This window comes from Lepidochelys kempii, chromosome 16 (genome assembly GCF_965140285.1).
Source record: "Lepidochelys kempii isolate rLepKem1 chromosome 16, rLepKem1.hap1, whole genome shotgun sequence".
Classification (NCBI taxonomy): Eukaryota; Metazoa; Chordata; order Testudines; family Cheloniidae; genus Lepidochelys; species Lepidochelys kempii.
The window spans coordinates 19,695,469-19,713,839 of NC_136395.1; the positions used below are offsets into that span (position 1 = coordinate 19,695,469).

The 18,371-nt window shown below is 53.4% G+C and overlaps 1 protein-coding gene across 1 annotated transcript in view; it reads right to left on the reverse strand.

The window, feature by feature from the left end:
* Nucleotides 1-10,661, reverse strand: part of RALGDS (ral guanine nucleotide dissociation stimulator) — a 99,816-nt gene extending 89,155 nt beyond the window's left edge. The window contains exon 1 of the mRNA XM_073314062.2: nucleotides 10,333-10,661. Coding sequence (XP_073170163.1) covers nucleotides 10,333-10,353 — 21 coding nt within the window. The 5' untranslated portion in view covers nucleotides 10,354-10,661. The remainder of the gene's footprint in view (nucleotides 1-10,332) is intronic.
* Between the last annotated feature and the right edge of the window lie 7,710 nt (nucleotides 10,662-18,371).

Consider the following 18,371-nt stretch of genomic DNA (forward strand, 5'->3'; position numbering starts at 1 on the left):
CGTGGAAGTCACTTAAGCACTAGGATTCAAAGACTGTTGAAGCGATAATCTCACTTTTACCAGCAGTAGCTTCTTCTGCTGGTGTGGAAAGAATATTTTCTTCCTTTGGACTAATTCATTCCAAATTGAGAAATCGTTTGGGACCTGAAAAAGCAGGAAAGCTTGGTTTTCTTTTCCAGATTGTGAACAAACAGGAAAATGAAGGTGAAGACAACTGAGTTAGCTGCAGAAGCCATTATTTTAAGTTTCTCATGTTGACCTGGCTGATATAGTTAATTTAATTTTGTTTTGTTTTTTAAATATTTAATTTAACTATTTTAGTTAAAAACAATTTTAACAAAAACAAACCTGATTTTTAAAAACTTGAATGTTTAACTAAATTCAAAAATTCATATGTTTGTTTTGTTAAAATATTATATGTTTGCTGTTGAAGAAAAAAATCCAGAAAACATAACGTTGTTTTAGTTAAATAAAACAATTTAAATGTTTGTCTGGTGATGTTCTCCGACTAATAAAGCATGGCAAGAAAATCCTCCAAATGTTAATGATTAATCTGTTGAATTGGAGCTAGTTCACCGCCCAATGACTTCATAAATATCTGCTTCAATTACCTTTGGTAAATGAAATAACCAAACAATCATTCATTTTCTGATATAGCTGTAAAACTAATCTGAAAAGTTTTCAAAATAAATCACTTTAAAAATGTTTAGTGTTTACCTTCTAAAAATGAAACCTACATCTATCGCTGAGTTGTGAAGAATTATGTATTAATGTTATAACAACCAACAAGAATGCACTTTAATGTAGAAATCCATGATTAAATCGAGTCTTCCTGACTAGTGATTTAAATCATGATTTAAATCAATTTGATTTAAATCAAATCCACCCTGCCCATAGCTCTGCCAACGCACCACTGTCCCAACTGGAAGCCTTCCTGTCCCCTGGTATTCCAGCTCAGGGCTCCTCACGCACAACTCTGCCAATGTTCCTTAACCCGAACCTGGTGCACCCTCTGCTATTCTTGTCTAATGAGCCCCGCCAAGGGACCTCAGTCCTGACTCTCAGCCTCTGCTGCTGTTCCAGAACTGGGACCCTCCATTGACCTTTTACACCCAGCTATTCCAGCCCTGGCCTTTGCCTGATCCCCAAGCGTCAAACCACCCTTTCCTGGAGGAACCAGACAGAGGCTGAGCCGTCGGCCAAAATCCCGTTCACTCAAAGCCATTCTCGGAGCCAGGTCTCCATAACCCAATGCGTCAGAGAGCATCCTCTGGATGGGCCATTTCCTTCTTTCTCAGGGAAGAAGCCAGAGTTTGCTGTGCCGGCCTTTCACTGACTTGCAATCATAGGTTCCTTCCCAAATTCCTGTCACAGTTATTTACACTAGTCAAGTCTCCAGCCAGCACTCCTCACTGCTGCACTGGGAGGCTGGAAACACAGGCCACACGGGCCTATGAGCACAGAACATGCTGCAGAGCGGCTGCTTTGCTCCCATGGCAGTAAACACATGGCAGGAAATCTGGCATCAGATGGCAGCAGTGAGGCCAGGAATGCACAACAGGACGGAACCTGGAGGCCTTTACAGGGGTCCAAAATAATCTCCCCAGGCACAGCGAGACACCCCTGCACTCCCCACCCCTATGCATCCTTGGGTGCAAAGCTGATGGGCAGGCCGACCCATTCTCTTTCTACAGGACGACTTGGCAAGTGCCAATGTGTCGGATGCAACCTTTACAGAGTTCATGTCCTGTCTAAAAAAGGAGCGGGGCATTTTTAGCTGAGGCAGGGCGAGGTGGGAGGTGGGGAAGCTTTGGAGGAAGGGGAGAAAAGGAATATCAGGTTCTCACCATCCTGAGAAACCGGCGAGGGGCAGAGACGGAGATGGCTGTTATGGAACCACATATGTCAACACAAAGGGATAATAATAGCTAGCATGAGCCTTGGGGGAGGCTGTGCCCGGCTCACGGCGCCTTACGTCAAATCCCGACACAGAGTGTCCCCTGAACAGTTCCCTCCAGAAGTTTAAGCACCACTCACCCCATTCCTCCTATCTTCACCACCTCCTCACGCTCTTTGATGGGGAAGCTCAGGAAGGCTTGGAATCCAGGTTGGGAAGAGCAACCCAGAGCTCTACCACCAAGCCCCAGAACCTCTCTGAAGCTCCCGAGGCTCCAGCAGTGGGCTGGATGTCCCTCAGGTACAGGGTCCCACGTGGCCTCAGCTTCCAGTCATGGCTAGAAGCCAGGGTGAGGGCCAGGGGAGAGGGTTGGCTGATCGTGTCAGAACCTCAGACAATTTGGCTCTGTAATGGGCGTGTGTTTAGGTTGGTTCCAATTTCACCCCTGGGTGCTTTCCCTCATCCTTCACCTTCTCTGTCTCACAGCCTCTCCCCTTAATTATCCCCCTGAAGACACTTCTCTCTAGGCAACATAATGAAGGTTGTTATCCTGCTTGGGACAGACAGTTCAATAGAAACAAGGCCCACCTCACTGCCATCCCACCCCCCGCCCTCCATTGCAGACGTCTGCCAGCCCGGGGCTCAGAAAGAAAAGTCTGGCACAGAGACCCAGCATCCCATCTCTGTCCAGCTCAGTCATGCTCCAAGGAGACAGCAACAGAGGAGGAGCCAGAGACCATAAATTTGTCAGGGCACACAACGATCTCCTGAATGGATGAACTCCCACTGTCTGCACCAGGCCTCCAGGGAGCAGGAGCTCTGTCTTGGAAGCCTGTGATCAATGACATGCAGTCACCAGGCAGCCCTTGACGTCAGCTTGTGTCTACAAACATTTTCTTTGACTGATGGCCAAAGCGCGCAAAGCAGGGACACAAAAGAATGTGGAGAACAGAACATCCGATACAAAGGAGAAAGCCAGTTCGATGGACGTTAGACAACTGATTCTGCAGCCCTCCTGGGATGAATGCACAGTCATTCTCAGGCTGCTTTACGAGCTAACAGGGCCCAGAGAAGTCACTCAACCAGTGGCACAGATCCCTGGGGAACACCAAACCTGCGATCCCACCACAGACCTGATGGGAATTCATCCGGTGATACTGACCGGGGCTGAGCCGGTCAGACATTCCCAGCCACAGCTAACCCAGCAACAATCAAATGTCAGTAATAGAACAAAGGGCCCCAGCAAGGTCCAGGCCGCTCTCCCTGCTGTTGCCATTAGGTCATTTGATAAGCAGTGATGGCAGGGAATGGCTCCATGCAGAGAGGATCTGGGCATGTGGTAAATTCAGTGCACTTAGCACATTAATGGCTGGCAGCTGAAATTTTTTATAGCAGCCTCTGCCGAAAGCCAAGAGCACAAAGTGCCCTCCTCATTGCTGGGGCCTCTTCACCCTGATCTCTTTAGCCACCTTGTAGGGCAGGTCAGTTTCCTTCCAGGCATCACAGAGCACTGGACTGGGAATCAACAGACCGGGATTCCAGTCCCAGCGTTGCCACTGACCTGCTGTGTGACCTTCAGCATGGTCATGTGACCTCTCTGTGCCTCCACTTCCCTTCCTGACCTTCGTCTTGTCCGTTTAGATTGAAGCTCTTTGAGGCAGGGACCATCTCACTATGTGTATGTGCGGTGCCCAGCACAACGGGCCATGCTCTCAGTTGGACAATACTGAAATACAAATTAATAATCAACCATCAGCTGAGAGCCTTTATGTCCCATCTATGCTACAGCCACCGGAGTTAAGCCATGGGTCCCTAATATCAGCTTCCTCTCACACAAGCAAGAGCAGAGCACGTTCTATCATGGTTCAGCCAAAAGCACCCGCTGACGCAAATACCAGCAGCACAGGGGCTTAGATCTAGACAGCAGACAAAGGCAAAGGCGTTTCATGCAGCTCCGGCCCCAGTGAGGAGTACGTTCTGTATGGTAAGCTTTGTGTCAGGTTCCCATAAAAATACACCACCTTGCCCCCAATCATCTGAACCTCAGAAGAAAGCAGTGGGATACTATGGTGATGAGGGCCTCAGTATCTGAGTACTTATACGGCCCTCGTCACCGTAGTAACGCAGGGCCGCATTCTGAGATTTGTGCCCTGGAAGGACCTCAGATGGGTGCAGGTGAACAGTGCATTTTAAATAAGAGATGGCTGGGACACCTTGTGTAGCTCTCTCCTGTCACTGGATGTGTCCTATCAGCATTAGCAGCGGGATCTACGCACACCCCCAGAGCAGAATAAATCCCGCACATGTGAGGGAGAACTCTCAACGCAAGGGCAGGCTGTTCCCTTGACAATATCCCAATCCCTCTATCACTTGGGCTGGGGACGGGTTCTAACTCCAGGCCCCAGATATGTAGGGACAGGAGCCACCATCCTGGGTCTGTTCTCCGCTCCACCAAACCTGCGTCTCCGCATCCCCCTCTGTAAGATGGGGATAACAATACAGTCCAACCTCACAGGGATGCAAGACATAAATGCTCGTGAAGCACGGGGAGATGCATTGAGGGAAGGGGGCAGAGAGGGCAAAGGATTATTCTGATGGGTTGAAGTGTCCTTGAGGAAAAGAGGTGATCCCTGTGTGCTGCTCCTTACATGCTGGTTTTCATACAGTTCTTTTCTATATTCCAGCCACAGCAGCAGGGCCCCCATGAGCCCCCAGCTTCATGTGCCAAATGAAGGCTTGGTTTGGCTTTTCCTAATAAAATGGAAGATCGGTCTCAGGGGTGGCAGAGATGCATGCTGTGCTCACTCATGAAACAGCAGAGTCTCTGCATCACAGCACCCATTACTGAGATCCTGGGAGACAGGATTCAAGTGGAAATAATCCCAACAAAATGCGGAAGAGCGCTTTGGTTATTGAGATAACCACGCTGGGTACATTCCAACTCCAGTCAGTCTGCTCTGCCTTCCTAAACTCTCTGAAATGTAACCCTTGGGTTCTGGGATGTTCACCCAGTTGTGCCAACTGGTCTCCAGCATGGGTGTGTTTGGTACATTCCACATACCTAAGCCCTCCTTGCAGTTTTATGGCATAGAGGATACTTCTTCACTTCCTGTCCTAAACTGGGGTAGTGTGGTAGTTAAACAGTTGCCAGGCCCCATCCCAGAAGTTGCTGCATTTCAGGGCTGGGTGAAGTAACTTCTGTGCATAGTTAATTATGCACTCTGTGGTCATTCGGTCAGAAAGGTACTTTGGGCCTGATCCAAAATCCATCAAAGTCAATGGAAAGATTCTCACCAAAGTGAGTGGGCTTTGGATCAAGACCTCTATAAATAGTACCTAGCGGCTATATGGTGCTTTTAATTAGGAGATCTCACAGCCCTTTACAAAGGAAGGTCAGTATCATTATCTCTGTTTTACAGATGGGGAAACCGAGGCACAGAGACGTTACCATGACCTCCCTGAGGTCATGCAGTAGATCAGTGGCAGGACTGAGAATGGAACCCAGATCTCCTAGCTAAGTGTGCATGGGACAGCCACTGCCTTGCTTAATAAATGCAACTTTGTATTAATGATCACCATCATCACCATCAATGGCAAAGCAAACCTTGTCTTCAGGCACCAAGGCCTTTGAGAGGCAAAGATCATTCTCCCCAACCTTCCGCCAGCCCCTCCTCCCCGCGGGGAAGTCCAGGTCCCTGTGCAGACTGAGGCTACCCAAGCATGATGAGGAGAGCCACAGGGAGTCGCCAAGCCCATGCCCTGGAGGTGGGTCACATTTCCCAGTGGACTCATGAGAGGTGACCAGCTGATATTCCATAGAGAAAGCAACAGCGCCACCTGCTGGACAGTCAAGCTCTCCAGATGCAGCAGGTCAGAGACTTCCTGGGTCATGCCCAGGCATGGGGCACAGCTCAGGTTGTTACCTAGTGCCTGTTGGATGGATCTGAGTCTCCCATACCAATTGTGGGGGTGTTGCACTGCCCAGCCGCCCCAGCCCCCATGGTGGTTCCATTCCTGTTCCAGGATAATAGACCCGGATTAGAGCAGCCACCTGTAACAGTAACGTCAAAGGGTTGCATGACAGCGACAATAGGGCTCAAGCCCCAGAGACAAACCCCAGTCTCTGGGCACATCCGGGTCAGGGGCCAAACCTCACAGGGCTCAGGCCCAGCCCTAGTGATCACTTCCAACGTTCAAACAATCAATCAGGAGAGGAGAGAACTGTAGTGGGAACGGTAACGCTGCACACAGAGGCCCTCTCTGCCCTCCAACACACCCACACGACATCGATGCAGGGAGCGGAGCGCCCCCTACTGAGCCAGCGACACCACTGCCACCCATCTAGAACCCTCCCAAGCACCGACCTCTCCCACCCTGCCCATGGCTTGAGGTGGGGGCTTGCTGCAGCCCTTTGGGAGTCCCAGCTCTGCGTCCCCAACGGTGCGAGCTGTCTTCTGCGGCACCAGCTCCCCAGAGGGTCGGGGATCCGGGAAGGGACCAGGAATTCCCCCTCCCCCCCTTCTTCTAACCTTTTACCGGTGTTGATTTTTCAAGAATGATTCAACAAATGTCACCCTCAAGCTCGATTACCCTGAGGAGGGAGGGAGGGGGCTGGGGAGGCATCACACTGAGCCGTCAGCTCCCTCCCTGCTCCATTTATCCACTGCGCAGGCTGGCACTGGGGAGGTGAGCGCACACACTGGCTGAGGCCCAGATGGCTGCAAGTCATGGGGAGCCTCACGAAGCAGTGTGACCTCTTACCTGTGTGCCCCTAGCACTGCGGGGAATGACAGCGGCTCCCAGCCATGGCAGGACCCCCATAGCAGCTGTATTTGTCTATAGAGAGCCACCAGCCAGGAAGTCCAGGTAGCATTCGGGCAATGCCCTTCCACCTCCACCATCCTGGCTCAGATCCCAGCCCATCCCACCTCCTTCCTGGGCATGTCCATCCGTCACAGGGCCTGAGGGAACCCCTGGCCAGAGACAAGCAGCACAAACCGCTGCTTGAGGCCCACGTGGGCCTGGGAGCTGGTGAGGTGCTCAGCTCCCATTGAAGGGAATGGGGACTGAGCCGCTCACTGACTGGCCAGGTCTCCCCGTCCAGCAGTGGGATGTGAGTGTGTGGGGCAACCTGCGGCTTGATCCTGTCCTTCACTCAGCACAGTGAGCAGCAGGACAGGGGGCAGAATGGGTCAGGGACACTGTGCTAAATCCCATCCAGCGACACCTTCATATAAAGGCGCTTGTAGCCAGCCCAGTGTGGAGAAAGAAGCAAACACCGCCTGGGACAGTCTCTGTCAAAACGGGCAAACAATCGCTTTTCCCCATCAACATCTTGCAGGTGAACCCTACCTCCCAACCCCGCCTCCTGCCTTCCTGACAAAGGGGAGCTGAGTGCACTCAGCATCAGCCGAAGCTGATCGATGAGGACATAAGCTGCTCTTTTTGGAAGAGATTAAAAGCAAAGTCCTCGGACTCCTGGTCATTTCTGTGGAAGTGTCAGCCTGTCACCCTGCAGTCCTGGGCCATTCCAGTGGGGAGAAGGGGGTGGGTGGGGGAACAGACATTCAGCTTCTCTAAATTGCCCCTGCACTTTCCTGAATCTGCTAGTTATCTGCCCCCGCCACCCCCCGCTCCGGTTGGACTCCTCTCCTCCTACTGCCCTAGGCTGGTGTGTGTACGAGGCTGGCTAGCGACTCCTGTTCCATGAGTGAGTTTGAGGCAATGGCAGGTGAAATGATTCCTCGGCTATCACAATGTAGATAGCAGGTTGGCATCCTCAGGAATGATCATTGCTATAGCAATGTATTGGAAACCTAGCTCGAGTCTGTGGGCAATGCAGCTTTCTCCAGGATTCCTACGCAGGGCCGGGAACGCTGCTTCTCACCAGCCTCCCCAGCCCCTAGCAGCCCCACAGCCCAGCACAAGGAGTGCAGCAGAAATACTTGGAGTGACAGAAAGAAACACAAACCCAAAGACACTGGGAAAACTGGTCTTGGAAAACCCCAAACGGGCTCTCAGAGCAAACTGGGCCCTAGGGGGGAACCCGCACTGGGCTACAGCGTGAGGATAACCATTGCCACAGGTCTGCCTTGGTGCTATCTGCACAGCTTGCCTTTCTCCCCCTGACCTGCCAGCACCTGGTGTCTAAAGGGGCTCCCCTGGCCCCTAATTTGCACCAACATTTGGAAATAGGGGTCCCAAATACACCAGCTGAACCAGTCTGTGAAAGACTCAGGATGTCCCCACCAGGACATCATGGCAGCTGGACTCCTTTGTGTACCCTCTGTCAGCTTTCCTTGGTACCAAAGTCCAAGCCCCCACAGACCAGCTGAGAGCCAGGAGGAGCTCTGGATGAAGAGTCATTCCAGGCCAGGCTCCGCTCTCTGCTAAACTTCAGGCCAACACTCAAGAAAAGGCACTGACCAGAGTTTGGTTCCAGCCTCGCTCACTACCCCTTGGAGATCAGTGTGTTATCAGAGGCTCCTCCCGTTTTGAATCTGCCAATGCAACAATCACTCCCTTCTCCCCAAAGGCCCATGTAATTCCTCCAACAAAGGGAGAGGCAGGGATCTCCCTTCAGCCGACATTTTGCCTCCTGCTCTAGGAGTTGGATTTAGTCTGGAAGTCACTCGCTGGACTGGTCCGCGTGCAGGTTTGGGATTTAGAGGGGGAGCATCAATCTAAAATTCACACGGCAGGCCCTCCTCTGGTGCCTGCTACAGGCAGAGCCCAGAGACCCCAGGCAGTGCTTCAAGGCTGACCAGATGGAGGGTAGCGCCTGCAGGATGTGCTTCCATGCTTAGGGCCAGATTCTCTTCTCACGGGCACAGGTGTAAATCCAGGGGGAATTCCACTGAGGTCAGTGATGTTTCACCAGCCTAGGAGAGTGGAAGATCAGGTCCCCCAGTCTGAGGAGTTGGTGGGAAGCTCAGCATCTGGCCCAGGCATGCATCTGTCAGAACATGCAAATTCTTAGGGGTTAACTGATGGGGGAAAAGCAGGAGTGGGAGGAAGGAGCCAGTTGAGGATTCATGCCAATCCAGGACCCACTCTCCAAATGTTTCCAACTTCAACCCACTCCCAGAAATAGCTCCAGAGGGTTTGAGGCCCTGCGATTTGGTTGCCTAGGCCCCATTTCACCTTGAGCCTGCCCCATCAAGGCGCTGGGATGGTGCAGAGAGTTTGGGGCATAAGGGACAGTGCAAGGGGGCCTGACATCTTCTAATGTCTCTTTGGCCTAGGCATTGCCTATGTGGCTCCAAGCCCATCACACAGTGGAGCAGAGTCTCACCATTCGGGAGCATTTGCTGCCCACCAGTCTGTCACTCAGCTCAGCGATGACTGAAGCATCTCTTGCAGGGGTTCTCAAACTTCATGGCAGCACGACCCCCTTCTGACAACAAAAATTACTACCCGACCCCAGGAGGGGGACCAAAGCCTAAGCCCACCCGAGCTCCACCACCCCGGGTAGGTGGGGATAGGGGGGTGAGCCAAAGCCCGAGCCCAAACCCCACTGTCCTGGGGGCTGGGGGGGGGGGCCTGTAACCTGAGCCTTGCCACACAGGGCTGAAGCCCTCAGCCCCAGGTGGTGGGGCTCGGCTTTGGCCCTGGACCCCAGCAAGTCTAACGCCATCCCTGGCGACCCCCATTAAAACAGGGTCGCAACTCACCTTGGGGTCCCGACCCACAGTTTGAGAACCGCTGGTCTCTAGTTTAAAAGCACCTGGTCTCTTAGACTCTGGATCCCTCCCCTTTCCATGACCCACCTCCTTTGGCACATGCAGTGTGCCATTTTCTTCGGCCATTTTCACAGAGACCAAGAACTCAGAATGGGAAGCTCCCCTGTGGTTACTTCCCCTTACCAAGCATGCCTGCCGTGGTCTGTTTCCCTATTACTGCCATCTGTCCCCTGTACCCACCCAAAGCATGCCAGGCCATGCCCCCCTTATTGCCACCGTGCCCCGTGCCCAACAGACGTGTGGGGCATTAACAAGAGGTTCAACAAAACCTGACGGGAAACCTCGGGGATGCTGTCATGTGGTGGCAGAAGCCGAGTGGCTGCCTGGTCGGGGTTGTACCCTGCACACGTATCTACAGGAAATATAATTAGCACACAGGGCCTTCTGTAAGTAAATGTGAGCCGCCTCATCTCACTCAGTGCATCAGACAAGACCGTTTGGGAGCAGCGAAGGTGGATCCATTTATCTATCCCACGGCTCCTAATTAACACAGGTGGCTTCTACTGACCCTGAGCGTCCCGGTGCAGCAGCAGCCTGGGTAAGAGCTGGTACTTGAATCTCCCCAGCGGCGGGGGCTTGAGTGCCACCCGGGATGGTGCCAATCCAGGAGATCTAAGTATTTATCCCGCTGATCCCACTTCACCGGCATAGAGACCAGGGCAGCACCGCGGACACCCATCCTGTCAAGCTCACCTGTGTGTCGATCATCATCATCTCCCTCTCATCTCCTCGGTGGGGTCCTCACAGAGAAAGGTATCCAGAGGCCTCCATCCCATCAGCTCAGCCGCTCTCTCAGGGATTCAGATGGAGGGTGCTCTGGCTAGGAGGGGTGAGGGGAAGCTGGTCCTAGCCCCCACCCCAAGCCCTGCTGGGTCACCGGTTGCCTTCCATCTCCTGGCGCTGGAAGGAAGGAATCCCCCGGGTAAGATCCCTTGTCAGGGCTGAGAGGCTCAAGGCGTTGACAGGCTAGGAGAGGCAGGTGATGAGCCGGCATCCCCGACACAGGGCTGCCATGGTCACATTGCAAATCAAAACCACAGCTCGGAGCTCCACGCGGAATCAGCAGGATCCAGGGACCCGAAGGACGGGAGCAGTCTCCAGAAGACACATTTCCTCGCGGGGGGGCTGGGTCAGTTTCCCATTGTCTGCAAACAACCCCACGGAGCAGTAGCTTTGCCCCTTTAGGAAAGCTCCCAGTCCCTGCCTTCTCTTCCTCTTCCTCCTGCGAGGAAATCCAGCGTGTGGGACCCGAGAGCTCGTGCCCCGGTGGCGGAGGGGGGGGGGGGGAAGCTAGCTAGCTTTCCAACAAACGCACGTTGCAGGCGGCAGATTGCAAAGCCAACACACGGCTTGGCTGCAACAATTTGCAAAGCGAGCGTGAGCGTGTGTGTGCAAAGGCGGTGGAAGGGGAGGGAATGAATCAGGCACCAGGCGTTTAAGGGGAGCTCCAGAATAAAGCCTTCTTCCCCGGGTCTCTGCGCTGGATCCCTTTCCAGGGCAGAGAAACTTCCCTGCAGCCAGGAGAGCAGCAGCATTAACAACAAAAAATCGTTGCAAACGAAGCAGCCAGGAATCCAATCGCCCAGGCGGGGCTGGAGCAGGCGATCGGATGATTCTCGAGATCCAGCCGGCGTGTGGCTCAGGGAAAGGCAGGGTTTCCCCCCCGCCCAGGTCAGCCTTTCCTCCTGGAGCTTTGATCCCACCTGGGGTAACCGAGGAGACAGGGGAGTTCCCAGGAGATTAGGGGAGGGATGGTGTCAGTGCTTCGAATTTAAGATCACCACCCCCTAATGCTCCTCAGCCCCTTGGAGTTGTAGGGTTTGGTCTTACAGACGCCCAGGCTTCGCCTGCCTGGAGCAAATGAGTTGGCAGTAAATTGTGCTAAGCACAATATTTGAATGAGCCCCTGGTCAAGCACTATGGCACATAGACAAAGACAGCTGAGTTCAAAACCATGTTAGCTGGGCACCAGTGACCCCAGTTCAGTCATTCCCAGACCCACAATCACTGGGCTCACTGCTACACACAGACACAACAACCACACACAGTTACACTAAGAACCAGTCACTCATAAACACCAATCCCCCAGGCGGAGTCCATGACAGGTGCACAGTCACACACATACACAGTCACTTGCAGACACCCAGATGTCACTCACACTCAACACATTTCTCCTTGCCCTGCACTCCCAGGCAGGTGTTTTGCACCCCAGCAGAAATCTGATGAGTTTATTATGGCACCACAGTGTCCCTGGGCATCTCTTTCTGTCACAGCTCCAGCAGGGAGAGCGGAAAGGGGCTGCTCGTTGCCAAAAGCCACCTGGCAAACTGCAAACGGAAGGGAGTGAGGGCGTAGCACCAGCCTGGCAGAGGGAGGGCACTGCCCTGGATTACCTGCTTGCTGGCTCTCCCCCTCAGCACCACCCTGTAAAACGGATCTACCTTCCGGGTCACGTGCCCAGCACAAAGTGCTCAAGCGATGCGTGGGAGAAAGCAAAGCCCCTTGAGGTCTCTTGGGTTTGCACATCTGTTTACGCACGCTGCCACACGCAGTACTGGGATCAGGCCACACAGAAGAATCTATTTTTGCCTCAGCGCCTCTGACCAGTTCCCTCCTCCGGGCTGCCCCAGGAGGCCCTGCTCCTCCCAGCGTGGGACTAACAGTCTGCAGCAGATGCTGCTGTTCCATTAGATCCATCTGGGGCTCAGCTGAGTCACAGAGATCCACAAAGGCAGGCTCAAATTGGGGCTGATGTCAGTCAGAGAGAGGTAGGGCCTGCAACTGGCTGGGCGTGATGGTGTGTTGTCTGTAGTGACACATGTCAGGTGCCTCTTCAAAGCATGGGCCAGACCCATGGACCGGCCCTGAATCAAACAGGTTGGTGAGGGATGTCAGCCCAGTGTTGTCAGACCTCAGGACAGGGGCTGGGTTTGATCTGAGCTGGTTTCCCTGTCTGGGCTGGAGCAACACGCGGTGACTGATGAGCCCACACTGCCACTCGGTCGCCTGCAGGGCACCAGCTGTGTTCAGTAGAGGCTGGTCCCTGTCTCTTCCCAGATACGCCACTCCTCCCTCGGGTGACTAACCCCTGCTCCCTCCCCTGCTCTGCTCTCACACACACCAGGCCGCTGGCAGAGGCAAAACAGATTAGGTTCTCAGCAGCAGACAGAAAACCTAGTTAACACGAAGGGGGACATGGGTTACACAACAGCCAGGGGGATATTTTGGAGGGGCCCCTAGGGATGGGGGATATCCAGTGGAGTGGGATGGGCCCTCTGGAAACCCTTATTGCACCTTTTCCCAGAGTCTCCCCATCCAGTCAATGAGTTGGCTCCCTCTGGAGCTGGCCAGCAGGGGCTGGCTCAGCACTTCACCTCCACGGACCAAGTGTGGGGCCCTGTAGGAGGTACAACTCCAAGGGCTCCCTCTGATTCCTCCGCTACCTGTGGCCAGACCCACCCCCATCCCCTAGATGCACCATCCCCATCTGAGCACAGAGACCACTGCCTCCTTCACCACACCCCCCGGCTCATGCCAACCCAGAGAGCTCAGTGCCAAACCAGCCACCAGAAGTGGAGTCCCCTCCCCTGCACCAGGCCCAGCCAGGAGGGGGGAGGCCTTTTGCAATGATTCCTGCCTGGAGAGAGCTATTTTGTAAGGCTATCAATGGGGGCAGGGGAATGGGAGGGAGCAGAGCTGGGGGACTAAAGCCAGCCACATCCCAGCAGGACCCATCTAATTAGCCAAGCCGAGCCGCATCCTCTAGCGCCGTGTGGTATCGTGACTGTGGGGCTGCTGCGCAAACGACATCCACCCCCAGCCGTTTCATCTCTGTTCAAACGGACACCTGAAATGGAAGCAAGGAGGAAAAAGCTGCTGGAAATCTCCACGCACGATCAATTTGCTGGAGTGCCAAGCTTTTGATACTGAAGAGGGCTGAGCAGAACGGGGTTTCCATGGAAACAGAAAGGCTGCTGTTTAAAGGAGACTCCTTGTTCATATTTATGAGGGCGGTGACATGTGCCATTTCAGAGGGATGCTGGGAGAGGCAGGAGCTCAGGGGAGAGGAGGCCGCCCACACACGCTGGCGGAGCGTGGGCCCAGTCAGGTCCTGGGCAGCTGGCTCAGATTAGAACGGCAGGGCCAGGCCAGCTGGGGTCCCCAGGCCCTTTTGGAGCAGTAAAAATGGGGTCTCAAGCAGTGAGTTCAGTTCTAATGCGGCTGGCACCAGCCTGGCAGCCCTGGAGTCCGAAGTCCTCTGAAACACAGAACCCCACCAACATGCCTCGTCTCAGGTGGTGCAGGAGCTACTCCTTGGGTTGAGAGGTTACAGGCAGTCTCTGGTCAAGAAGGGGCTCCAGTCTCCAGCATGTGGTGGCCCCCTGTCCACTAGAATTGGACTGAGAACCACCACTAATCTCCCAGAGATAGGGTTGCCAACTTTCTAATTGCTGACAACCGAACACCCTTGCCCCGCCTCTTCCCCTGAGGCCCCGCCTCCACTCACTCCTTTCCCTCCTCCCCCCTCGCTCACGCCCCGATCTCCCGGGGCTCACCTGCTGCCTGCAGGGTCAGGCTGGGAGGAGATGACATGAAGCCGGCCGGCCAGCCCCGTCGGGTCACAGCGCAGGTCGGTTCCCGGAGCGAGGGGCCAGGGCACGGAGACAACTGGGGCACAGTTGAGCAAAATGTGGGGTGGACAGGATTTCCACCCTCCCAGGCAGCACCTACCTCTTGGAGCCCGGTCCAGAAGCCAGCCACTGCTCTGTCAGGCGCGTGTCAGCAGCTGAGCAGAGAGCAGCTCACCCATGTGGCTGCAGCCGCCGTTGCTGCACTTCCTGCCCCCACAGGCGTGGAGGCCGGTTACTGTGGCCAACCCGATCTTTCGTGTCTAGTCAGCTGTGCTGACTAGATGCTGCCAGGTTCCCTTTTTGACTGGACATTCTGGTCAAAAACCGGACACCTGGCAACCCTACACAGAGACCACGGCATAGCTTTGAGAACGGCTCTGGGTTCCTGCCGAGCTAGGCCGCAGTCAAACCAGTGAGCGTGTATGTCTATAGTCAGTGTTGTTAGATCGCTCCAAGAAAAGGCCAGAGGAGAGTTTGTGGTGTCCTGAGACCTGTTATCAGGTCTGAGTGATCGTTTTCAGCAGGCTATTGCCAGGCATGGTGAGCAGGAACTCCTGCCTTTTAAATCCAGCATTGCCACCAACTCCCTCTGTGCAAGTCCCTTAACTTCATAGCTTCCGTCCTCCATACGTACCAGGGGCATGATAATCCTGAGCTCACTGAGGTGCTGCGAGGATAAACGGGTTCATGTTTGTACACACAGAGCTCTTGTATTGTTATAACACTCGACACTGCTGACAAAACTCTCCCCTCCAGGCTAGAGTTGTGGCTTTATGTCTTATACTAGGGCCTGGCTCCATTCATACCCAGAACTCACACTGCTGACTGCAGATATAACTGGATCTCCTAGCTCCATCTGCACCACACTCAGCACTAGAGGGGTCGCTGCTTTGCTACAGCTGCAGTTCTTCAGCTGAAACACACTAAAGCTTCTGCTATCCACCCTTGGCAGCTGGTGCTGTGCAGAAATGGAAAACGGAACTTAACTTTTCAAGACCAGTAGGGGATTCTCTCTGGTTTCCTGGCTTATAAAATAAGCCTTAGCATTTATATGATGATTACGTATTCAAAGCACGTTGCAAACATTAATTCGTCTTCCCAACATCCCAGTGAGGTAGGGAAGGATTATCCCCATTTTATAGGTGGGGAAACTGAGGCAGAAAAGTGTAGTGATGTGCCCAAGGCCACAGGCAAGTCAGCTGCAGAGCTGGGACTGGATTCCACGTTTAGCCCCCCGATGCCTCACTGTCTCTTGTAGTCTCCTTCACCTTCAACAGAATGTAGGCATCCATGGCTCTGTGAACAGAATAGAAACTCAACAGAAGAGGAGAATCATGGACAAAGGTTGTTCTCATTTACGCCCAGTGGCACTAGATGTCACTACACTACTATGAACGCTCTAATCATAGTAACAAGCCACAGCTGCACAGTGGAGAAAATACAGGTTTGAAAGACTTTGGACCTTTAAGTTGATGGTAAAATTTGCTCATGGCAAAATGTTGCTACAAAGGCTCAGAATAAAATCCTTAAAAAAGGGTTACTAGCATTTAACTCTTGTTAAATCAGTTCAATGTCGAGAGAGAAAAAGGGAAGTTTCCTGGTTCAAAGCTGCCAGGGTTTTGCATTCAGATAGCCTTAAACTTGTTCTGCTTGAAAGCATCTAGGTGAATCTGTAACTAAGTCTGGAAAAGCTTAACTAAAGTATCTCTATTTGGGAGGTGATGGGGGAAGGAGGGTTACTGAGCTTTAAAATTCACACGCCCAGTACACTCAGCCATCACAACTTTCCCAACGGAGTTGCTCCTGCAGTCCTAGGTACAGCTCTGATGGCAGGATGGGGGTCTCAGTGTAAATGGAAGGCAGACTGATGTGGAGCATTCCTCCTCCAATTCCCGATCACCCCCACACCTCCCATTGCGGTTGTTGTCACTCCTAGACAGAAAGGGGGCTGGGCACATTGCTGGTGTTCTTGGCACACATCTCCTCTGCAGATCCCCACGCATGGCTGTGGCCACCCGCAGGACGTGCGACTCCAGGAGCAGTGTTGTGAAGCAGAGCCGGGGTGCTCAGGGAGGAAGCTCCGCCAAGGCAACCCTATTGCTCACTGGGGGAGAAATCCTACCAGCGCACCTTGTTTTTATTATTATTTCTACTAATATGAAGACGGTGATCCCGCTGTGCGAAGTGCTGTAAGTGCACAGAGCAAGAGACAGTCCCTGCCCCGAAGAGTTCACAATCTAAACAGATAAAGCAAAGGGCAGGGGAGCTGAAAACGGAGGTGGCAAGCAATGTTCCCTCTAATTTTTAACAGGCCGTGTGCGCAAAAAATTTCTTCTGTACCGCCGCCAAAACCGGAGTGCGTGCGGTGTTTCGCCGTGTGCGCGGGGTTTAAGATCTGTGTGCGTGCGTACACGTGCACAGCTTAGAGGGAACAGTGGTGGAAAGTCACTTGCTCAAGGTCACCCAGCAGCTCAGTGGCTGATCGGAGAAGAGAGCCCAGATCTCCCGAGTTGCAGCTCAGAAACCCGTCACTGGACCATGCTTCCTCTCATTGCCCAGGCATGTCATTAAGCTGGCCAGAAGCACTTGTTTTGCTGCATTTTCCCAGCCTCCTTGTGCTGGCTTTGCACGAGGAACTTACAACTAATACACTACCCACAGGCCTCTGTCATAGCTCCCTTAAAGACCACCTCAGTTCCCTTCTTCCCAGCCACCAACCAGCCCCCTAATTGGGGTAGGGGGAGGCAGGCTACTATTTTTTTTTAAACTAACTGGTTGCAAGTGACATTTCGGATACATGACCCAGAGCACCAGGGCCTGAGATGGGATCTAGAGGAGGATCAAGAGTAGCCAAAACGGGAGCCACAGAGTGGTGCCAGCATGGCCTGGCACAGAAAAGACTCCACGCCATTGACGGGATCAAGTGGGTCACTAGCTGGCCTCTCTCGGGATTCTCTTCCACACTGGGGGTTTCTGTCCCCAGCAGCCTACCGCAGACTTCCTTTTGTGGTTTAATGCATCGCACAAGAAATCAGCAAAGAGAGGGAAAGAAAACGCTTGTCAGAAGGGTCTTGCATTAGACAGACAATGAACGATGAGTCTGTTCCATGCATCTGGAGGGGGATGGATGGAACAGGGGGCCCTTGGTCAAGGATGAGGTTGAGTCAGAAATATCTTGAAAGCAGTGAGCCAGAGCCTCACCCGGTGTGAACTAACTTCCAGGGAGTGACAGCAATTTGCACCCACTGAGGATCTGGTCCTGTATTTCTACCTCTAATGTATACTCTAATATGGTACTATGTGGACACTTAGAATCAACTCAATTCCATTGGCATGAGAACTCTGGTGACAGCATGGTCCAGTGGTTACAGCAGGAAGCAGAGTCAGTCTAGCGTGCTGCCACCAAATAAAGGGATAGGTCACTTCACTGCTGGGTGCCTCAGTTTCCCCTATGCAATGATACCCTAGATTGACACTGTGATGGAGTGATGCTTCCAGGCTCATTTCAGGCCTCAGCCCACGCACTCCCCTTTGAAGGTAAGTGGTTTCCTTATTTGTGTTTCTCCTACATCAGACCTCCCACCCCAGGCAGCCCAATTCTCCGGGGGCCTGGGTCTCAGGCCATCATTTACAGGAGGGCAGAGTGCCACCCAATTGGAATGATGGCAATCTAGACCCACTTTGCCCTGGTGTTAATGCCACCCTGAGCTGTAGGGAAAAGAAGAATCAGGCTGTTGTCTAATTACGGAGGCCACCTGGGAGCGGACAGAGGCAGCGGATGGTGCCCTGTGGCTGGCTGCCATAGACAGACTCCAGCTCTCCTCCCACAGGAGCCAAAGCTGCCTGCTAGTGCTGGGGGAAGGGAGTGTTCTTGGCTCCAGAGGGGTGAAGCAGGGAGAGGTGATGGCAGAGGACTGGTTCCCGTCTGCTCTCAGCCAGCATGAGCTAATCCAGGGCCCCACCCCCTCCTCCCAGGCTGGGCGTGCATCTCGCCTGTCACACAGCCCTGCTGCCTGGATGCACAGGGATTCCCCAGATGCAATTACAAATTGCAGCCCCGCAAAGCGCTATTCGCAGAGCAGGCTGCATGACAGGAGGTCA